Here is a 22,841-nt window from a genome sequence, read left to right as displayed (position 1 = left end):
GTTATTGTAGATCTTCATAACACCCTGGGAATTAGAGTTATTATTATCCTCACTTTATAGATGAGAAAACCAAATGAAGTTAAGTGACTTCTTCAAAATTCCACTGCAGTAAAATGTCTAACTGGAATCTAATATAAAGTCAAAACTAATTCTAGCTCTAATCTGGAATTTAAACTTGTGTTGGAGCTAAAACAGAAAAAAGACAGTTATTCTCTTTGCTTTTCCCTTTGCCCTGATTTCACTGTGTGATGTTGAAATAACCACTTTACTTCACTAGTTCTTACCCAGGAAATAGAAGCTGACAGTCTTCCTCACTCAGAGAGTGAAAAGAACACATAGCCTTAACTTTACCTTCTTGCCAACGCCAGACTGTGATCGTATGCTCAGGGTCTACTCCTACTGACACCAAGAGCTTTCCAGTAGCACTGAAATTGATATAATTAACCCCTTTTGCATGGAAACATCGAAGCATTGAAAGTGTCTGCTTGCTCATTGCATCCCATATGTGGATTGAAGGCGTTGTTCCTGAGAATCAAAGAAAGTACAATAAAGAATTAAGGTTAAAGAAATCTCAAATTACCGGTTGGTTTAAAATTATGTAGAAGCCTTTTTCTTTTTAAAAATACTAACTTAGGGGCAATCAAAATTTCATATTGGGCTCAAGAAGTCAATAGCTATTAAATGTCTAGAATAATTGGAAGAAAATGGGAAAACATCTTGCTTGTGGAGACAGATACTATGTAAATGACAAACATTCATGGAGGATTTTATACAAAGAAACAATTTGGGATAGTATATGGTTTGTATCTTCAATTCATCTTGATACAACCAGATACAACATAAAAGGTTGAAAGGGTTTTGCTGTGTGGATGAAAACTACTCATAGATGAAATAGCCTTACCTGGGATTTCCACAATATCACCTGCATTGTGTGAGCAATGGCAATGAGGAAGCACCAAGGGAAAACAATAGCTAAAATAAGTCATATTTCTAATACTGAAGCACTCAACACCAGCATCAGAAAGCACAAAATTAAATTGTAAAATGGACATGAGCTCAATGAAAACAAGCAGGAATATTGGTGAACTAAGCCAAAAACATTATCCTTGAAGTGACCAAGTAAAAAAAAAAATCAAAAGAACAAATGTGAGTCAGGTCCACATTTGTAGTTGGTGGGTTCCCAGGGCACAGCTGTGTCAGGAACACTGATTTGGAAGATTCATACTGAACGCATTCTTATCTCTATCCCCCAGAACTCACTTTAGCAAACAGTGTATTATAACTATGTCACTATTGCCAATGGAATATCATAGGTTTGCATGTCTTATCAATCTTTCATTTCATATCTTGGGTCTGTTTGGATGGGGTTGAGAAATGTTCCACATATGTTCTTTGGATAAGAAGTAATATATTTATTGTGGATCCTTCAAATCACCAACCATCCTGAAAACACTTAAGTAAAATGTTCAAAATCAATAACCTCATCAAAAAAGAAAGAATAAAAGGGGAAATGACAATGACCAGATTCCATATATGAAATGAATAAAATCTATGATTTCCAATAAATCAGTGTCCCTGATCATTTGGGAATATAGAATTTCTTAGTTAATACAAAGAATCTCCTACCTATTTGGCTGGTGGCTACCACATTTTTATACTTAGGGTGTTGGTTTACAGTCAAACAGAGAATGTCATCCGTGTGTTCCAAATAGAAACTCTGACTTCCTAAAAAAAAATAAAGAAAAGACTTAGTAGAAACACAAAAGACATTTTTAAAGAACTATTTCCAAAAGATCTTTTTTTTTTTTTTGTATCACTAGAATTGACTGTGTAAAAATGTGAAGCTTCAGATAATGTTCTCCAAACATAGCTCAAAAGAAGAAATATGAGAGGCTACTTGGGCCTATTTCTTTGTAGAGGCAGAAAGTTCATTGATGCACATGTATTGATTAATTGTCCTGATTTTTTTCTCTTCTTTTTCTTTAAAAATTCTATTTGCTATATGAGATGACTCTCTAGGAGGAGGGAGGAGAGAATGTGGAAGGAAAACTCTGATGATACAAAAAGCAAAAGATATCAATAAAATTTAATTTTAAAATATTACATTTTCATTTGTAAGTGGTCTATTAGAGAATCAATGAATTAATCAACAAATATTTATTAAAACTCTTCATATTCTGGCTCCTTCCTATTTTCCAGTCCTTTTTATTTAGTCAATTTTCTATCATGTCTGACTTTTCATAATCTTATCAGACTTGTTTGTTATTGTCGGGTTTTTTGGGCAAAGATACTGGAGTGATTTGCCATTTCCTTCTCCAATTCATTTTTTAGATGAGATAAACTGGATAAAGTGACTTGCTCAGAACCCAGGAAGATGACTCTTTCTCACTCCAGGCCCAGCACATTATCCACTGTGTCATCCAGACATTTCTAATGTCCTTAAGGCTAATCACAGTAGGCCCATTGCCTCACTGACACCTTCCAGTATTTCTTTATCACGTTGACACTAGCTCCTCACAGAAGATACTCCAATTTCTAACTCAAGGCCTTTTCCCTGGTGGTTCCCTCATGTCTAATTTTCTTCCTCATATTTAGCTCTTGGTTTCTCTGGCTTCCATTGTAGTGTAGATAAAATTCCATCTGGTACAGGCATTCACCTTTATTCCTCTTGTTGCTAATATCTTCTCTTGAATATTATCTCAATTTATCTGTCTATATCTTGTTTGTGCATATTTATTTGCTTATTGCCTCCTTTTTAGATTGTGTTTCTTGAGAGCAGGAATTACTTTTGCCTTTCCTAGAAACCTTATCTTTTAGCATTGTGCTCAAAATAGGTGCTTGATAAGTATTTATTTATTTGTCTTGATTTGACTTACCAGGTACTCTATACCTTATTAGACACAAAGACAGAAATAAAAGAGTACAGGCTCTCAAAAAGAACCTGCATTTCTGTTGGAGTAAACACACACACACACACACACACACACACACACACACACAAAATTAATATAAACTTGGAATCTTCTGCATTTTGGTCATTGGGGAGCATGTACTCTTTTTTTCTGAATGGAAAACTTTTTTTCCAAGTTCTTTCTGCTTTATGATCTTGATCTTAATATAGAGAACTAGGGATTCCAAAATATGAAATACTTGAGCACTTCTCTAGCTTCAGGAATTTGGGGCTCAAGCTTCCCAAATCTTTCTTTTAAGGATTGATATTTCAGAAGGCCATTTTCCAATGCTAAGCAAAATTGATTCATTAATTTACCATTTGTCAGATACAAAAAGATGCCTACTAAAGAAAATGTAGGAGATGATGAGGGGAGCAGTCAGTTGACTATAACTAATTAATCCTTCCTTATTGTTGAGAAGGCAATATGGTGAAAGGAGCATTGGGGTCAATCCAGTATTCGGGTTCATCACTCTCAAGGATTCCAGTAGAACCATTACTCTCCCTCCTAGGGGTTGTATATAGCAAGAGTTGACTTGGACTGAGACTAAAGGCAGAAAGAGGATTCAATACCTAGAAGATAGCTCTGAATATATCACAAGAGAAAACAAGTGGGACAAAAAGGAAGGATACAAAGAGATATTTAGCTAGAGATAATTTGTTAAATTTCCATGACAACAATACCAAAAAAAAAAAAAAAATAGGAAAAACATAAGAACATTTCTGAAAATGCCTGTGTTTTATGTTATGAAGGCTTGGCTTCCTAGTAAATTCTGAATTTCCAAGGCTGGGCCCCATTTTTAATTACCTGTAGAAAGATTTTGAACTATGCCTGCTGCTGCAGTGTGGAAGATTATATCGGCACCATCATTAAGGTAATGCAGATTATTACGACAGTCAAATCCTCTATAGCCAAATACGTGATCTAAAGCCAGCTCCTACATTTATAGACAAAACAGAGAGGCACCAGAGAACAGAAGAATAAAACAAATGAATAACATAAAACAAGTGAAAATGCAAGCATGTGTCAAGAATTGTTTGGTGGACAGTATCAATCAGTAAAATTACTTCATTCTTGATCAGTTTGGGAGAAAATGAAGGATTTCATTTTGCCTTCTATAATGCTACAGTTTATTGATTAAAGTGCAAAATGTCTTTTGGACTTTTTAAACAAATAGCATTTTCTTCCTGTTCTGATTTAATGTCACATGCAATTTTATATCAATGAAACATCCACAGTTTTTAAGTAAAAGGATCATGGTATTAACTTAAAGGGGAGCTCAGAATTTTCTGTCAAACAAAAGAGAAATATTGTAAATGCCATCTTGATTTTTCAGTGGAGAACTTAGCCTGAATAGATTTTTCACTTTAAAAGGACAGTAGCTATGGATACAATTCTCTGCCTTTTTCATGCAGACAAGCAAATGCTCTAAGTCCCTAAGACAGCATATATCAAAAATAAGAGCAAAACAACTGAAGCCCCTCACCTCAACCAGTTTCTTTTTTTTGGTGATATTATTCTTCTGAAGTTTCTCTGGCTGGGGAGCTGCCCTGCTCACTGGTGGCCTAAAACAGACATTGGCCAAGATAAGCACCATGGTTAGCAATGGATTTTTAGAGATCTTCACATTCAAGATCACTATCTGTGGGCAAGTAGGGCCTTTTAAGATCACTTGTCCAGATAATTTATCTTCTCCCTTTCTCTTTCATTTTGGACTTCTTCCTTTTTGTGTAGTAGGAATAATTTCAAACAATGTTAATGGTGGCAGCATAGGCTTGAATGATTTCCCCTTACCTAAGCTATTCACTTTAAAAGGAAATATCTTGAGGTAACCTCTGTTCCTTTTTTTTTTTTCCTGAGGCAATTGGGGTTAAGTGATTTGCCTAGGGTCACACAGCTAGGGATTGTTAAGTGTCTAAGGTCTGATTTGAACTCAGATACTCTTGACTTCAGGACTGGTGCTCTCTCTACTACATCAACTAGCTGCTCCCTGTTCCTTATTTCTTGAAGGTATCATAGAAGCCAGAAAGAATGAATGCAGTTTTCAAAGGCTATTAATTTAAGACTAAGAAGTGAGTTGACAGATCATGGAGAGATTCTGGCTTCCTTTTAGCAGAACTGAGGAGAGACCACTCTTTTCTATTATCTACTATCTACATATCAATATAAAGACACAGTTTGTTTTCTAGGAAGTCTCAAAACTTCAATTTCTATTCTTAACCACCTATTTTAGGGATGATGGCATAGATTTAAGTGGGATACAGTCACTGGAATTTTAAGAACCAAGTATTTGTTGAACATGGATAAAATTCTAATTATCCAAAAGGTAAAGAGGATTTTTTTTTAGTAGTCCTGGTTGTAGTTAGTTATACAGAACACAGATGATTTTATTCTATAAAGAATATCCCACCTAAGGAGATCAAAATTTGCTGCATCAAACATCTAGGCTAAAAACTCATTGTCTATGCTCTATAGAAAGCTCAGAATGTTACAATTGGTGGAGCTCAAAGAAGGTATTCAATTCATTCCTCAAATTTGCTAAAAAAATATATATATATATAACAAATCCAAAATATTCTTTTAGCTCTGTCCCATATCACATATTTACAGACAAAGTCAAGCTATTTGTTAGCACTTTTGAAAAGCTATTTATTCATCTATTTGGAGGATAAAATTTCACACAAAAATATTGACAGATTCTGCAATGTGGTTTGCTCATGATCAACTATGGATTTCTTAAAAAGTATACCATTTTAAATGTTATGTAAATATATCCTAGTCCAATGTAGATATTTCCTAAAATTCATTTCTACAATGATACAGAAAAATGAAAGATACAAATGTGTAATCAGCTTATTATGTCTTCACCAAATATATCAGTTAACTAGTCTTGTAATATGTGAGAGAAAATATTACCTGGATCCCCTTGTAAGCAGCAAACAAAGCCAAGTGAGAAACTTAGTACAGTATAGAGGATCATTATGAAATCATTTTATTCATGCACAAGCATTTTTCAAGGGAAACAGACATTCCTGTGTGGCACAAACCATGCTTTTCAAGCATGCCAGCAAAGGACTAAAACAGAAACGAAAGAGTGCACCAGTCTACAAATGCAGAAAGCTCCTACCCTGGCGTCACTGGGCAAACTCTGCACTAAAGCGCCTACAGAATAGGGAGAAAAAAGGAAGCTTTGTCAATGCTTCCCACACACTTTACGTGAAGTTACTAACGCCTCCTATGGACTTGGCTATTTTTGTGTGTGCCATCCACAAATTGTTGTTGCCAGAAACATAACATCCTCCTGAATGCGGTGGAGAGATTGGTACAATGGATGTTTTGTTTTTGATTCAAATCTAACTCATAATTTAGTCTAATAATTTTCAGTGTTTACTAGTAGGCCAACTTGCTTGCTGGAACAGTTTGGCATTTTTTTTCCCACTGGGGAAAACAAGACACCTTTATTTTCTCTGAAACTGTTCAATCAAAACAGATTACGTAATCTTCAGTGATAATTGGACCAAATGGTACTATAGTAACCAACAAATAATGGGTAGAAAACAATTCTTTGCACAACTACATCCCCAGCTCACGTCTCTGGTAACTAAATTGAGGGAAATCAGGATGTTGGGGCATGCCATTTCACACAGTTAGACATTTCCTGTCTCCACATTAATTGTCCCTTCCCATGACGCCTGCTCTTTTTTCTGTTTTAGTAGAACTTTCAAATGAAATTCCTGGGTTTACTCTTTTACCTAAGAAGATTTAAGTATGGATAAAAGCAAGCCAGGGATTGTGATGAGAGCAAGAGGACAATATGGTTATGGCATGGTTCATAAAGAATCATTTGCTATAAAACACATGGTTTATTTTCAAGAAACACACAGGCTATGGATATATATATTCATATATATGTATGTGTATATATACATATATAATCTATACATAAAGAATATGCATACAAGCACAAATATTATATATTTATATATACGAATGTGTATATATACATTCAAAAGCATTCAATGCATTTTCACCTTTATATTCATTTAAAAAAATTGAAATGTAAAGCAATATCAGAAAGTTTTTCTTCTTTTTTTCACAAGCATATGATCAAAGCTATATTGCTTCCAAACTGAAGATGAAAGGGGCAAGGGAAAGAAACCTGCATTGTAGCAAATTAAGCAAATTATAAGTAATTACTCTTTAGGACTTTTTCTTCATGAAAACTTAGTACTGAAAACTCATAGAAAACCTGAGCTTTTCCAGTGTACTGTTAATACTTACTTGACAATTCCCTGCCTCCAAAGGAAAGCAAGTTAAAACATAATACAAGTATTAAAGCCTTCTTTCCGGTTATCCATAAAACTTCAAACACTGGGCACTAAGAATTATTCAGTGGTACTAAATCTTCCAGATTTAGACTCCACCAGAGATGTGGTCTTGTAAAAAGCTAATCTTGGTGGGTAATAGTAGAGTAAGGGACAATTCATTCAACTTAAACCAATGAACTTTTTGTAGTTAGTTGGTTGCTTTAAATGCCACACAAGACAAGAGGTAGTAGAACAATATGCTCACTTGTAGTACATAAATGGCAAAAGTGCACAAAAGGGCCAAGGATGAAGAATGGAAGAATGAAAGAAAGAAAGAAGGAAAGAAGAAAGAAAGAGAAAGAAAAAGGAAGGAAGACAAGAAGGAAGGAAGAAAGGAAGAGGGAAGAGAAGGGGGAGGAAGAAAGGAAGGAAAGAGGAAGGAAAGGGAGGAATAAAGGAAAGGAAGGAGGAAAGGAGGAAAGAAGGAAAAAAGAAGGAAGTAAGTCGGACTTTACAGGGAAAATAGTGAATCTCTGAGAGGAGAATGAAGAAAAGGATGTGAAAAAAAGAATTATTTTATCAAATATTCAGGATAAGAAAGATAAAGAAAGATCTTAGTAAGAGAAAAAAGCTCTGGGTAGATTAGAAGAAAATTGTAAAGGGTATGTAAATCATAGAAAATACAAGAAGAAATAGGCAAAACTTAGGTACAAGCCACTTGGGGATTAATTCTATATTTTGTCCTATGGTTTATTGTTGTATTTCATCATTTGGGAATCTTTCTCTGGCTCAGGATAGGGGAATGCAGCCTATACAAATGAGTGAGAGCCTGTAAGAGCCCCAGGGTAGGAATAGGCAATGTTCCCACTGTTTCGGTAGCCCCCACACAGGCCATGAAGAACTGGATGGCATAATCAATCCTAGAGCAAAGGCATGTGCATAGTTGAGGTGATATTGATGCCCAACAATGCTATTGCTAAACATAAAACTTGGATTCCCATCAAAGTGGATGCAGCTTTCACTGTCCTAGAATCTAGAATGGTAAAAGGTCATTTAGTGATACTGCCTCATTTTCCAGAAGAGGAAATGGCAGTCCATAAAGAGAAAATAATGTGCTCTTTGATACACATATAATAGGCAGAAGTGCCAGGATTTGAACCCACATTCTTTGACGCTAGATGTAATACTCATTCTTCCCAAGCTGTTTTCAATTCTAATTTGTAGAAGTTTTTCCTAGCACAAAGCTAAACCTGCTTCTGTACTTCTACCTATTTCTCCTAATTGTACCTTGCAGAGTCAAGGAGAATGTGTGTGTGTGTGTGTGTGTGTGTGTGTGTGTGTGTGTGTGTGTGTGTGTGTGTACACAAACACATGTGTGTATATAAATTTCCTTTACTATAATACTTGAAAATTCTTGAAAAAGAGAGTTGCTATGTCTCCTTAACCCTTGGCCCCATATTTTCCAATCCAGAATAAGCATCTTGAATTACTTAACCAAGTTGTTGTTGTTTTTTTTTTTTTTTTTTTTTTTCTGAAGTGTTCTGGACTTGGATTCAGGAGAGTATTGGTCAAATCTCACTTCTCACGCTTGGTAACTGTGGAGAATCAATATACAACTCTGAGCCTTGGTTTGCTCATATGTAAAATAAATATAATAATATTTGTAGTTTATGAAGCTAAGTGGTATGGTGGATAAAGTGCTGAGCTTGAAGTTAGGAATACACTTCTTCAAGAATTTAAATATAGAGTCAGACACTTACTAGCTGTGTGACCCTTGTGTATGCTTATCAAACATACAAGCATACACAAGCACGTATGTGTACATTCCTGCTCCAAAATGGTCTCAGAGAAATCCATATCCAAATAGAGGTCCAAATTTCAATTTTTTAGGTGTGACCTACTTACTTAAATAATGGCAATTAGTTTCTTTTAGAGCTTTCCCCATTTTCTCCAGGGTTATAAGTTTCCTTCAAGGCTGCCTCAGTTTTCCCCTCACACCAAAAAAATATAAAAAATGATGGTAAGACAAGGTGGGAATAAAGACTGAATTCTGCTGGACAAACCTATTACCTTGATATGGCACTAACAAAAGGCACTGGAATTAAAATGATGATAATTTTCTTACTTTTAGTGATTTTCAATCAAAATAAGCATTGAATGATCCAAGTGAAAAATAATGAGACAAAAATTTTTATATCCAGGTAATCATTATCAAACATTTGTTAAACATTAATGAGACATTGGGCTAAGCTCTGGGTAGATTAAGAAAAGCAAAAATAGTCTCTGGCTTCAAAAATCTTGCAATATTTTTACATATAGGGAAACTAAGGCAGATAGAAGGTTAAAGTCACACAGTTAATAAATGCCTGAGACTGCGTCTTCCTGACCTATCCACTATACTACATAGCTGCTGGTGATTCTTAAGTGGTCAAAGAAAGATGTTCTTTAAATATTATTGTATTGATGTTCTTTAAAAAAAGCCAGGAATACAGATATGGTACTGACACCTAAATCAGGTAGGGTCAAAACAGAAAAAGAAAATCATAGACCAATATCCCTAATGAATATTGATGCAAAAATCTTAAAGAAAATATTAGCAAAAAGTCAGGGAAACCCTCCATCATAAACACTACCATCACTTTAAGCAAAAGATGAGCTTTTAAATATATCAGCTATAAATATCCCTTTAAATTTACTTTGAGAATGCCTTAGTTATCAGATAAATAGTCTATAATGTTGAAAAAAAAAGAAGAAAGTAGTCTGACATTAGAAGCAACTATGTTGGATCTCAATTAGAAGAAAAATAAATCTACAAGTCAAATTTGAAGTACACTCCTATGAATAAAAATTTGTCTTCTTTAAAATGAAAAATGTTTATTATATATTTGAAATATTTTTTCTTACTACTAAGATGAAGATTGACTGGATCCATCAATTAATTTCATCCCACCTCACATAAAGTAACTGACTAGATGTTATGCTCTGATACTTTTTCCATATGAAAACATGTCTCTAGTTAATTAATCATAATTCTAGACCAAGCATGGAAATGGACTATATCAGTTTAGATGTTCTCCAGAGAGCCACTGGATGAATTGAAGTGATGTTGCATAAAATATTTTCAGAATGGTTGAAAAAAAATTGGTCATTTCTCATATATGCTATAAAATAGAAGACAAGTGTAGAATCTAGAGATGAGAGAATCTGGCAGCTTAGTTTGACTGATCTTTCAGCCAAGTAAGTTATTGAGAAGAAAAGAGGGGAAGAAAAGAGACCTGATCTTGGCCTTGGTCTTGATTTCCTATTCTCATATCCATATTCTTGGCCAGAAGAGAAGTTTATGAACTTCAAAGAGTATGGGAGAATTCAGTCTTCCTATTGTTGATGACAATGTCTGGATCAGGAGCTGAGGATATATTGGATACAAGGAAAAAGGCAGATTCAAAGCTCTACAAGGAATCCATGAGAAATGTTAAACTATACTTAATGGTAACATCTTGAGGATTCTATCAGAAGGATTTCCAGGATCTGAAAATTGACACACATGTTCTAAGTTTGGTTTTACTTTCCACAATACTCTGTATGTACTTATGGGAAAATGTGTCACAGACTTTTAGGGGAACCATTCTTCTCTGACCTTAGTAAATATTCCTAACTAAAATCTAATTAACTCCAGTTATCTAACATCAATTGATAATCATGAAAATAAACATAGAAGTAGGGGCTTGGAGGCATAGCATTAGAAGAACTTCTTGGTCTTTCGTGATACCCCTCAATCTCTGAAGGAAAATGTAGTTAGCCAAGCTCTGGAAACTCAAGCTAAAAATGTATGAGAATAGAGTAAAGTGGCTAGAGTCTACATGCACTAAGCTTGAAGAGGGATTACTAATTGAAGGAGGTATATGATTTCCTAATTTTAATCATTTCCTCCTACAGTTTTCTGACACTCTAATCATATTCTTTGTCTCCTGGTGTCCTCTTTATGGTAAAACAAAACAAGTTATTCCAAAATTCATAGTAATTTAAATCCTTGTTATAATATTAAAAACTATTAATTGTATAGATAACGTCACTTTAAACAATACAGAAAAAGACAATAGAAAATAAATAAATTCATTTCTAAATGTCACAATCTTTTTATTTTAAAATCAGAATTATCTAGCTAGTTAACTTTTTTTTTTTTTCCCCCAGTGGAGGAAGCTAAGTCTATGGGCCTGGGAACTCCCAGTTAGGAAACTCCCTCTTTTAATGCAGACCATCAATAACTAATCTTGGAGAGTTATAGGTGAAGTCAACACCTTAAAGTGTGATCTCCAAGACATTTTTAGGTCAGCAGCATAAAAAATACTAAAGCATCATTTGCCCTTTTCATCTCCTCATTCAGGTGTACATTGGAGTTTTCTAGTGGCTACAAGACCTGTGTGAATTAAATATTTAGTTGCAAACATGAAGACCAAGTTAATATCTCATCTACAGAACTGTATCTTTACCTTACAAACGAGTAGACATGGCCCAACTTGCTATTTTGTTCATATCTGTTCTGTATCAGCACCAATTAATCACTGAAAAAGATCTTTTATGTGAATATTTAGCAACAAACACAAGTGGTGCTGAAATATTCTGTGTTGAGTAATTGTTTTTGAATCTCATGATTTATCTTGGAGCAATTGTGTTGACCTTTGCACTGATGGTATAAAAAGCAACAGTAAGCAAAACTGCACATATGAATCAAGGCAATAGCACCTAACTGTACCACTGGTCATATTCTTCATCACTATGAACTCTCAATATAGCTAGTGTTTAATATTATTTAGCCAAAAATTGCTAATTTTACTTAAAAATAATAATAATAAAATAATAAAAATTGTTCCTTTTATTAAATTTTGATTCTTGAGCACCTTTCAAAATAAGAATTTTTGGAAACTTGTATACCCTATGGTGACCTTGATAGCTTTCCCCCATTTAGAGACTTTTCTGATGAGATTGGTTGTGATGATTCAATGGTGATGATCATGAATGTTATTTTTTTATATCATATAGTGAAATATATCAGCATTTGGAAGATCTGGTTTAGCTCAGTTGAACCCAGTGACCAAATACATGATGTTACGAACATGGTAGAATATCCATTTAAAGTGTAAGACAGTCTAATGGATTGTAATGTAACAGAGTGTGAAAAGTTCATTGATATGGTTTCAGAGTTCACATTATAATTAATCTTTATGAAACTACTATTTACTGAATTTTGGTATGGCATAAAAGATCATCCATGATTATATTATTAATCTACTCTTTCATTTTGCAACTACTTCTCTGTGTTAACTGGATTGCTATTCATACACTTCAACCAAAGCAATATGTCACAATACATTGAACCCAGAAACAGATATGAAAATCCAGCAGGATAAGCAGAATATTAAAGAAACTTACAAAAATATAAAACAATGCCATTCTTCTCAGTCCAATTTGTTTTGGAAAATATAATTATTTTTCTTAAAAATATGCTATTTATATCAACATGATGAGTTTAGCATTGCTTTTTTAAATGAATTAAACAAATTCTTCAACCTTACTTTATAATATTACAAATATCAATAGAAATAATCCACATAAACAAAATATCTTTGGGGTCCTTAGTAATTTTAAAAATGTAAAGGAGTCTTGAGAACAACATGTTTGGGAACTGTTAGGTTAAGTGACTTATGTACATCACACAGTCATTATGCATCAGAAGCAACATTTGACTACAGGTCCTCTTGACCCCAGACAGCTAGATTGCACAGTGGACAGTGCTGACTCTGGAGTTAGGAGAGCATGAATTCAAATGTGGCCTCATACACTTATCAGCTTTGTGACTCTCAGCAAATCACTTAACCCCAATTTTCCTCAGTTTCCTTATCTGTAAAATGAGCTGGGAAAGGAAATAACAAAACCTCGAATATCTTTGCCTGGAAAACTCCAAATGGGATCAGAAACAACTCAACCTCCTGACTCTATTATGTATTGTAATTTCATTTCCTTCAAACACACTTAAATCAATTGACCAAAAGAAGCAGAAATCTTGTTGTTCTCTACCCATGTTTTAGAACTGTTCTGAGAGCATGGCTCCCAAAAACTGCATAGAAAGATGAATAGGACTAGTGAGCAAGGTGGGAAAATCACATATGTAGAAATATTTTGGAGTAGATAGTTGAATTTTCACGTTATGTCATTTTTGCATGTTTATATTTGAGCTGAAGCTACCCCCAAACTATTGCCCAATCCCAAGGGACACTAGATAACTTTTGACCCTCTGGCCTACTCCCTTTTTGCCAACACTCATGAGTTTGGTTCATTTACTATCCCCTACTTCCACCCTCTTGCAGACATGGCCTCTCAAAGCCCAGATAAAATTCCCTGGAGCCTCTTGGGCATTGCCATATGAGATGTTAATGCACCCCAGGGATTCCTGGGTTCATTATTGCGGTAATGCATCCTAAGAGTTGTATTCCAGGGATTCCTGGGCTACCTGGCCACATCCTAAGAAACACTGGACACTTCTTAGTTGATCTGTGACTGAACTTTCCTATTATGTTTTTTCTCCCTTGATTAGAATGTAAACTAGAAAACAGGGAGTGTCTCACTTTTCTATTTGTACTCTCAATATTTAACAAAGTGTTTGGCACATAGTAGATGATTAAAAAATACCTTTTCATTTATTCCTTCATTTATTTGTACAACATACTCCACTGAAATTTCTATCTATAGTCACCAATGGGGTTTTTGCCGGGACCTTTATTACTTTGTGGAGCAAATGCAAGTTAAATACTCCCACTTGGGTTTAAAGTTTCAAGACAGAATTGAACTATTGATGATTAAAGAGCCAAAGAAATGGACTATATCAATTGAAAAGGAAGTAATAGTACCCTCTCTTTTGGTTATTGACATTTTTTGAAAGGATTTGCAATTCCATCAATGTGGGTATTTCCTTCTGTCCAGCAGATTACAAGCCAACCATGCCTCTGATCCTGAGCAATTTTCTGTTCTTCACATCTTTGAGAGATGATTAATTAACAGGTTACGAGTTTGTTTGTTTTTTTTTATCCCTTCATATATTTCTTGTATTCCAGTGCATTATTTGGAATGTTCTTCCACATTCCATCCCCCACCCCTCCTTTTTGGGCTCACTTCCTTTTCTGATTTTATACTTTCTTACATATACTGTCGCTTAGGACATTTTCTTGTGTGTTGGTCATTGTTTGAAGATATGCTACTTGCACCGCTATAGGAAGTCATTGAAAAAATAATGAAATTACAATTTCTTTTAAGAAGACACTTATGAAATATTTGTAATGTGATTTAGACAACTTATAATACCCAGATGCCATAGACTCATATGTTATGAAACTAGGTTAAAGGAGACCATGTATTAGGATTAAATGAGACTATACATTCTATTATTGAAATCAAAGTTTTCTCAACAAAGTTCTTTGGCATTAAATACTACTTTCTTCACTCTTCTATTTAGACTCTTAGAGATGTGAGAATGATCATGTGGATGAAAAGGGATATAAATTTGTCAATAAAAGGGACCCATCCTCAGCATCTTCATTTGGAAAATAGATTTAACTTATTTTCCATTAAAATGCTGTACTTCCAGAGGTAGAAGGGATTTTGGAGGTAACTTAGGCCAGCTCCCGTATTTTATAGAAGACCCTGAATCACAGAGAGATGAAACGACCTGTTTAATAGTTGCTGTCTAAGGGAGAGGGTGGGGAGAAGGGAGGGAGAAAAAAAATTCGAATGCAAAGTTTTGCAAGGGTAAATGTTGAAAACTATGCATATATCTTGAAAATAAAAAGCTAAAAAAATAAAGCCATATAGCTAGGTAAGAATAGAAACAGGATCAGAATCTAGATTTCCTTTCTCCTATTTCAGTCCTCTTTGCAATCATTTAAGGTATTTTATTTTTATATTAAAAAGGGTTCACACTGTTTTTTTAAATCCCTGTCTTTAGTTTCTATGAGAGAAATGAAAAAAAATTGCTTCATACCTAAGATGTAATAGCATGACTTTGAACTGTGTAAGATTGTGTAGGAGATTATCTAGGTTGTTCCTTCAAGTCAAATGGGTACTCTAGCCCCATTAGATCACTCTTACAACCCTCCCCAATCAAACACAACTCCTGAAACACAGGTAAAATCGAGAGCAATTTGTCCTTGGATCAGGAAAGCAAGAAATGAAAAGATGAAAAGGAAGAAGAAAAGATTTATAAAACAATATAGAAAAGAAGTAGGAAAGAATGGACAAAAAAGGAGTAGGAGAGATGGAAAAAACAAAGTGCAGAAGAGGAAAGAAAATAATTATAAATTATTTATTTTGCCCATACTAAAAATGAAAAAGATATCAACACTATTCAATGATAGTTTGTCTAGGTCAAGAATTATATTACTTTTTGCTGGGTCTTCTCTTGTGCTAATAAGATTGTGTTTTCCCCGTCAGACTTTAAGCTACTTGAAAGCAGGTGATTCCCTGCATAGAATTTTATTTGACAACTAGGTAAAGAATATGTTTTATATCAAATTTGGATGAACTTACTTTCTCCTTAAACTCTTTGCAGGTGTGTGGAATAAATCAGGCTAAAAATCAAATACATAATTTTTATATGATAAAATTTTAGCTTCCCAATATGATTGTTGTGCCATCTCTTCATTTTATAGATGAAGAAATAGGAGATTGGAGACTTACTTGAAGGACTTCAGAGATCATTTGAATATCAATTAAAAATCCTAGTATTCTTTTTTTGTGTGAATGTATAACTGTAAGGATATTTTAGGCCTTAGGTTTATCAGGTACTATAGGAAGAGAGCTTAAATATATCTATGATGTTTTCATTCTTCCCAAAAGTCAGTGTGCTATGATTCTGTGCAATATTGTTTTTCTAATAATAATTTTTCAAGTAACAATTTTCTATAATTACATGGAATCTCTAAATTAATATTTTAAATAGATATGCTAAACTGGTTTAGGGAGAACAAAATAAAAATTAACAGACCAACTAGCAAATGCTATTAAATATCATTAAATGTCTAATTTGCATTTGGAATCATTACCTGGGTTTTTTTGCAATTCATTTAAAAACTTTCTTTTATTATCTTGAGCAATTGAGAATGACTGTTGTTCAGTGATTCTTCTCTTCTCTTCTCTTCTCTTCTCTTCTCTTCTCTTCTCTTCTCTTCTCTTCTCTTCTCTTCTCTTCTCTTCTCTTCTCTTCTCTTCTCTTCTCTTCTCTTCTCTTCTCTTCTCTTCTTCCCTTATTGATTCCATACTTTGTGCTGTTAGGTTCTTACTAAGTGTTAATGAGATAATGAGATATTAGGTTCTTACTAAGTGCTAAGTCGGTACTTAACGATTCTCTAGTTCTGGCCTTTAAGGGGAGTTTTACCCCTTTGAACTTCTGGGGAGGAGCTTGCATGTTTAAAAGGAGCAAGTTCATTGGTAGAAGTAATTTTCCCACAAGCCCTTGCATTCTCACATGCCCATTCTCTGGAAGGATAAAAGAAGACACCATTGAGCAAGGAGAGAGTCGAGTCTGGGCCAGAGTTGGGACTGTGGCCTGGAGGAGCAGTTCTGGATTGGATCAAGGAGAAGACGTCTGGTGGATTCGCAAGTGAAGAGGACAGAGAAAAAGATTCATAGAGAAAAGAAACCTCCTCCCAGAGAAGGATTACAATTGAGAGACGATCAGAACTTGACATTGTGCTACACAATGACGGATTTAAAACTTTTCTCCTTTTGTCTCTTAAGTGTTTTCCCATCTTCAACACATAGAGCAGGTGACCCAGTCTCTTATTTCACCGAGATTGAGATCATATGATAGAAATAACTTCCATTTTCCTTTTCATGCCCCAAAATGTCTAAGCAGCTCATATTATTTAATTTTTGTTAATGGCTTCTTTCCTTCTAGAAAGAAGATCTGCTTCATACAATTAGGCCTTCTAATTCTTTTGCAAATTCTTGTATTATCCATATTACTATTGGGCCACCCAGCTATTTTCCCTTACTCTTGTTACATTAATTAATCAATTAATCAACTAGTCAACAAGAGTTTGTTAAGAGCCTATTAAATGCCATGTAGAGCTCTGAGCATACATATGAAGACAAAAATAAAATAGTTCCTTCCCTCAAGGAGCTTACATTCTGTCCATTCTCCTTCATATTCTAGTCATAAATATCTTTGATGATATCTTTTATGTTACATCTTATGTGGAAATAATTGTTAGTCTAGAGCAGCAGTCTGCTTTCACTAACCTGCATCTTTTTCATTGTTGCCACTTGGGTTTTCAGCAATTTTGGCCTAAAGATCATGGTGTTGTTGAATCATAGGTTTGGAATAATATTGGTATTAAAATGATGATATGTATAGGCAGCAATAAATTTTAGATGGTTGAAAATGTTATACACAAGATTTCTACATTTCTTTGTATCTGTATGGATCAGAGAAGAATCCCATTTTCCCTTGAAGTCATTTTTAAGGTTGCATAATTCCTTTATTTGTGATGACTGTTCATTTTTCCTCCCTTATACATCTTTGGAAATATAAGCTTTTGTTTATCATTGGTGGGTTCATCTGATATTTCCTCATACTCTGTTTAGCTTATGGACAATTCTATTCGCTTAGTCTAAAGCTTTAGGTAGAATTGACTAGGAAACTTCCTTTCTTTGTAACTAACCATTACACCTTAAGAAAAGAATAAAAATAAAGAATCATTTTGGTATAATGGAAAGAACTCTGGTCTGGGAGTCAAAGCTCTGTTCTGAATCTCTACCTTTATGTGAATTTAATTCAATTTTTTATCTGGATATCTAGTATCATGAAGATATGATACAAGTTGCATCTGAGGGAAACCATAAGGACCCTTTTAATTTGCTTGCTCTCTATAAGATTGACATTAAAATCATTATGGTGGCTAGGTAAAAAGTATCTAAAATATGTGAGGTATTGCACATGGGCATGATGCATATCTACTCAAGATGTGACCAAGATTTGTTTCAAGTAATCAAATGAGAAATAATTAATTTTAACAGTGAGGTGTTCTCAATAGCTTTACAAATTCCCATTACATACTCATATCTCCACTGCAAAGAAAACCATTTTTACCCCCTCTGAGATAAATGGCAATGCCATCTCATTGGTCTTGATTGCTTTCAAGTAGGTGGAATGTGATTTCATCTGGAAGGCTGCTAAAGTAAAATCTTACAAGCAAAATTGCTTGAAAAACCAGCCAGAGGAAAAAAAAAAGAGTTCCTTAAGAAACATTATATTGATCCCCTCTTTCTAAGTTAATAATAATTATATAGAGTTTTGACATTTGCCAGTCATCATCATATATCATCATATTTGAATCTATGAGGTAGAGATTAGATATAATATTACCTTCATTTTGACAATGGAAAAAATTTGAGGCTCAAGTTAAGTGACTTGTCAGTGATCATACTACTAATCATACTACTAGAAAGCACCAGAACCCAGCGTTTCCTGATTCCAAGTTCATTAATTGGGGTTCCTTAACATTTGCTTCCATAGATATCAACTTTTTCTGAACTAATAAGGAAACTCTTGTACAATAAATATACTTAATTATACGACAGGATTACAAATTTCCATTTTTACTTTTTCAAGTAAATGAGGTCCCAAAAAGGTTCTTTATCTAAAGCAAAAAAATTGAGCAAGCCATTTGGATCAAAATGCAGAGCAAAACTCTGGATGTTTGCTGAAGGATTTAAAAATGCCTAAACTGGGGTGTGAAAAGCAGAAAAGAGAAAAGGAATTGATAAGCCTGGGCATAGGTTGGAAATCAGGTTATATTGCTTAAAGAAAAGGAATCTAAGAGAACTGAGTGTCATAATACATGTTATGGCCAGATGATTTGAAGACACTAGAAAGCAGCATGGTTCACTTCTGATTATCTTCATAAACAAATTGGATACAGGCAGAACAAAATCTGATGAAATGTGCAGAAACTGGCTATTGTTATACAGATTACAACAACCACTACCACTACCATCACCATTCTTCCTCTTCCTCCTTTTCCTCCTTCTCCTCTTCCTCCTCCTCCACAACCCATTTGGTTATATTATATATGGTATTTGGCAGGTAGTAAAATTTTCTTCGAAGAGAAGGCAATTAATTTAGGCAAACCAAGCTTTTAGATTTAATATATTACGGAAGAACCCACACATCTACTTGCATGATAATTCAATTTCTCTTATTTTTCTTAGTCATTTAAGAGGAGTCCTATGACTCCCTTAAACCACACTGTAATTAAACTATATTATACATGATTCTATTAAACTTTTACAACCTTAAAAAAATCAAACTTGCAACATATCATAAAACTGAAAAATTGAGAACAAATAATCTTCAAAATATACTGATGCCATCCACAAAACCATTTTTATAGGCTTACTCTAGTATATGGAATGACAGAAATAAAGAAAGAAATTTGATTTTTGTCTGTCTATATTTCAACCTAATACTAGAGATTTGTTTAGAACAATCACATAAATATATTATTTGTATGCCAAACAAACAATATATTAAACAAGCAAACTTAATTGTTCTTCCTAGGCAAAGACACTTTACAATATCATAAATGATTACTGTATTTTGTGTTCAAAAAAGATCAAAATGACATCATTATGTTGGTGAAGGTACAGTGTATTTGACTGTAGCTGATCAGACCAAGAAGGCTCTACACAGGTTAGGCACAAGTAGATCATAACAACATTTAGAATGAAGATGTCTCTACGTTTGCACATTTCACATTTCAATGATGAATTTTTCAAATGTCTTTATGGTATAGTATAGGTAGAGCTCAGGACTTGGAATCAGGATAATTAGGTTTCAAAACACACTTCACTAGCTCTATGACTCTGGACAAGTCATTTTAACTCTCTCAACTTTCATTTGTTCTCTTCTATAAAATGAATATAATAACATCACCTAAAACACCTTGTTGTAAGTAACAAGTAAAACAATATATGTAAAATATTTTTCAAAACTTAAAAAGCTATCTAAATGGAGCTATTATTATTAAGTGAAACATACTTGAGGATACCAAAGAGGTAAAAAGTTTAAAATGTCTATCGATAGACACCCCAATTTTAATATGTTCAATTTTGTAATAAGCACCCTTTTTCAGAGAAGCTGAAATGTTTTAACAATTATCAATCCTTATGAAACAACCTATTAAAAAGTATGAAACAGTACCAGCAATCTCCTTTTTTATATGAAGAAAATAAGGAAAAGAGAAATTCTGCTCAAAAGGTCTGTCGCCATCTGTGACAGTGAAAAGCTATTTGAGGCCCAAATATTTTACTCAGTTTGTTCACAGAAAATAAATAGCATGGAAGAAATTGAAGCCATATTTTTGACTATGGTTAGGTCCACACAGATAAAATGTACTTTCACAGCTCAATAAATTCTCCTCAGTCAAAGCCTTTCAGAGTCCTGGTAGTTCCTGTTCATTTCACTCTGGAAGCCTTTCTTGTTTACACATAGTATTTGGTGAAGATTTTGTGGAGGCTGTGAAAGTCAATGTACTGGGCACTGAAACAAGAAGCCCTCCTAATATCTTTCCTTTCTCAAGTGAAATGCTATAACAACATTCTATACTTCATACAAGAGTCTAGTCCTTTGTCACTCTGCTTGTGGTAGCAGATGATTCTCCCTAGAAAGATGATTTTATTATTACTTCTCCCTACAGTAGTATGTGCATATTACTAATTTGAGATGATTTTATTTATATAGGAGTAAACAAAATGTTCTGTTTTAATCTAGTTTCATTAAATATACAAAGAGCTAGAGATAGTGATTTCATTGGTATAAAGCAGGGATCAGCAAACTGTGACCTAAGGGCCAAATTCACCTGCCTTCTGTTTATGTATGGCCTACTAGCTAAGAGTAATTTTTGCATTTTAATTGTGCTAGGTCTAGTGCTGTACAAAAATAGGCAATGAGCTGAATTGGGTTCCTAGGCTATAGTTTGTGAACCCCTGGTATAGAGGATTCTTAGAGGAGGAACCTCCTTTTCCAATGCAGCTTTCACTTTCTTTGAAATTTAGAAAGTTGTGTAGTTCTTCAAAAGGTTAAATGACCCATCTGGATACAGTATTGATTGGAAGCAAGGTCTAAACCCAGGTTTTCTTTACTTCAGTACCAATTCTCTAGCTACTGGACTATATCTTGAAAGGTTTCAAACTAGTATAAAAGTTTTTTTCTAGTTTTATCACAATCCTCATAATATATCTTAAATGTAAAATCCTGAATCTGAGTAATTTCAAATGTTTCTTGAATCTTCTACAGTGGCTTATGCCCACTATATAACCAAAAAGTTTCTGTTATAATCCTGGAATTGCTGCTTAAATTTTGAATAAAGAAAATCTTCCTCAATGAAGTCAGTGTCCTCAATGTTCACCATAACCTCAGAATTCATTTTTCATGGCAGAAATATTCAGATAATAAATATAAGAAATTGTGTTAAATGTAAATTCAAGGGCAGGTAACGGGATAAATTGGTTGCTTGTTTTTCTCCATTCTTGAAGAGGACCAAAATGATATCACTATGTTAGAACCGAATTACAGTGTGTCTGACTGTGGCTGATCAGACCAATACAAGTTTGGATTGTTCCACCACAGTCAGTAACAAATAGTCCATATGAACATTTGGAGTGGATTTTCTAACAGTGCATCTCGCATTTCTTCTGAGCTAATTCAGTTCTGCTTTGCTCACAGAGCACAGCACTTTCTCTGATGAGGGCACGCCATGCTGGGCGGTCTTGTGCCAGTGTCTCCCATGTCTTCAATCAATTCTAAAGTACTTAAGAGAAAAAGGATAAATATAACGGAACAACGTAGTGAACACAAACAAACCATAGACTGCCATACCTTTCCTCCATTGAAATCTCTTTCAGCTGTTGGTGTGGCTTAGTGCCTTCCATTTCCCTGATGCTTACCGCGTAGATCTTAGTGGTATAGTCAATGGCCTTTTCCCTGGCAACATCACTGTCATAGCCTCAAATCACAAAAGTGACAAGATTAGAAATTGTAGTTTTAGTGAAGGAACACATGAAGATTTATGCATAAATGGGGAAAAACAAAATCAATTCATTTATTGATAGTGTTTGACTTACCTCCATCTTCTTCAGCATCAGTATCTGACTCCTCACTGTCAACCAATTTACTTTCCTGGGTTCCGACAAATTCTCTTGTCCAGATCATCAGAGCAGTATCAGCACCACCTACAGTTAGCAGTACGGAATCATTATGTAGCCATCTGACATTGGTGACATGGGCACCGTGCCCCACATATTTCTTGAATTTTGCATGTTTGCCCTGTAACACAAAGAATCTACAGATTAGAGTCAGCTTATTTTTTGTTGTTGTTGTTGTTTTATCCTCCTACTTAATGCTTATCATTTTCCATCAGAATTCCTTCAGGTCATAATTCTGAGAAAGCAGCTTGTTTAAGGAACACTTTGAAAATTATATATGGAGAAACTGAAATTCTTACAAACCAAAAATATTTTAAAAAGGTTACCA

At 34.3% G+C, this 22,841-nt stretch overlaps 1 protein-coding gene across 3 annotated transcripts in view; it reads right to left on the bottom strand.

The window, feature by feature from the left end:
• Nucleotides 1-22,841, bottom strand: part of EML6 (EMAP like 6) — a 284,438-nt gene that overhangs the window by 19,045 nt on the left and 242,552 nt on the right. For 2 of the 3 annotated variants that reach the window (XM_074286942.1, XM_074286941.1), the window contains 7 exons: nucleotides 22,433-22,634; nucleotides 22,188-22,314; nucleotides 4,438-4,516; nucleotides 3,759-3,888; nucleotides 1,627-1,725; nucleotides 902-922; nucleotides 352-525 (listed from right to left, as the gene is read on the bottom strand). In XM_074286942.1, coding sequence (XP_074143043.1) covers nucleotides 352-525; nucleotides 902-922; nucleotides 1,627-1,725; nucleotides 3,759-3,888; nucleotides 4,438-4,516; nucleotides 22,188-22,314; nucleotides 22,433-22,634 — 832 coding nt within the window. The remainder of the gene's footprint in view (nucleotides 1-351; nucleotides 526-901; nucleotides 923-1,626; nucleotides 1,726-3,758; nucleotides 3,889-4,437; nucleotides 4,517-22,187; nucleotides 22,315-22,432; nucleotides 22,635-22,841) is intronic. The other variant, XM_074286943.1, reaches the window with a different exon arrangement.

Source organism: Sminthopsis crassicaudata, chromosome 2 (assembly GCF_048593235.1).
Source record: "Sminthopsis crassicaudata isolate SCR6 chromosome 2, ASM4859323v1, whole genome shotgun sequence".
In the NCBI taxonomy this organism is placed as follows: Eukaryota; Metazoa; Chordata; class Mammalia; order Dasyuromorphia; family Dasyuridae; genus Sminthopsis; species Sminthopsis crassicaudata.
The sequence above is the reverse complement of the archived record's forward strand: the minus strand, read 5'-3'. Positions and strand labels throughout refer to the sequence as shown.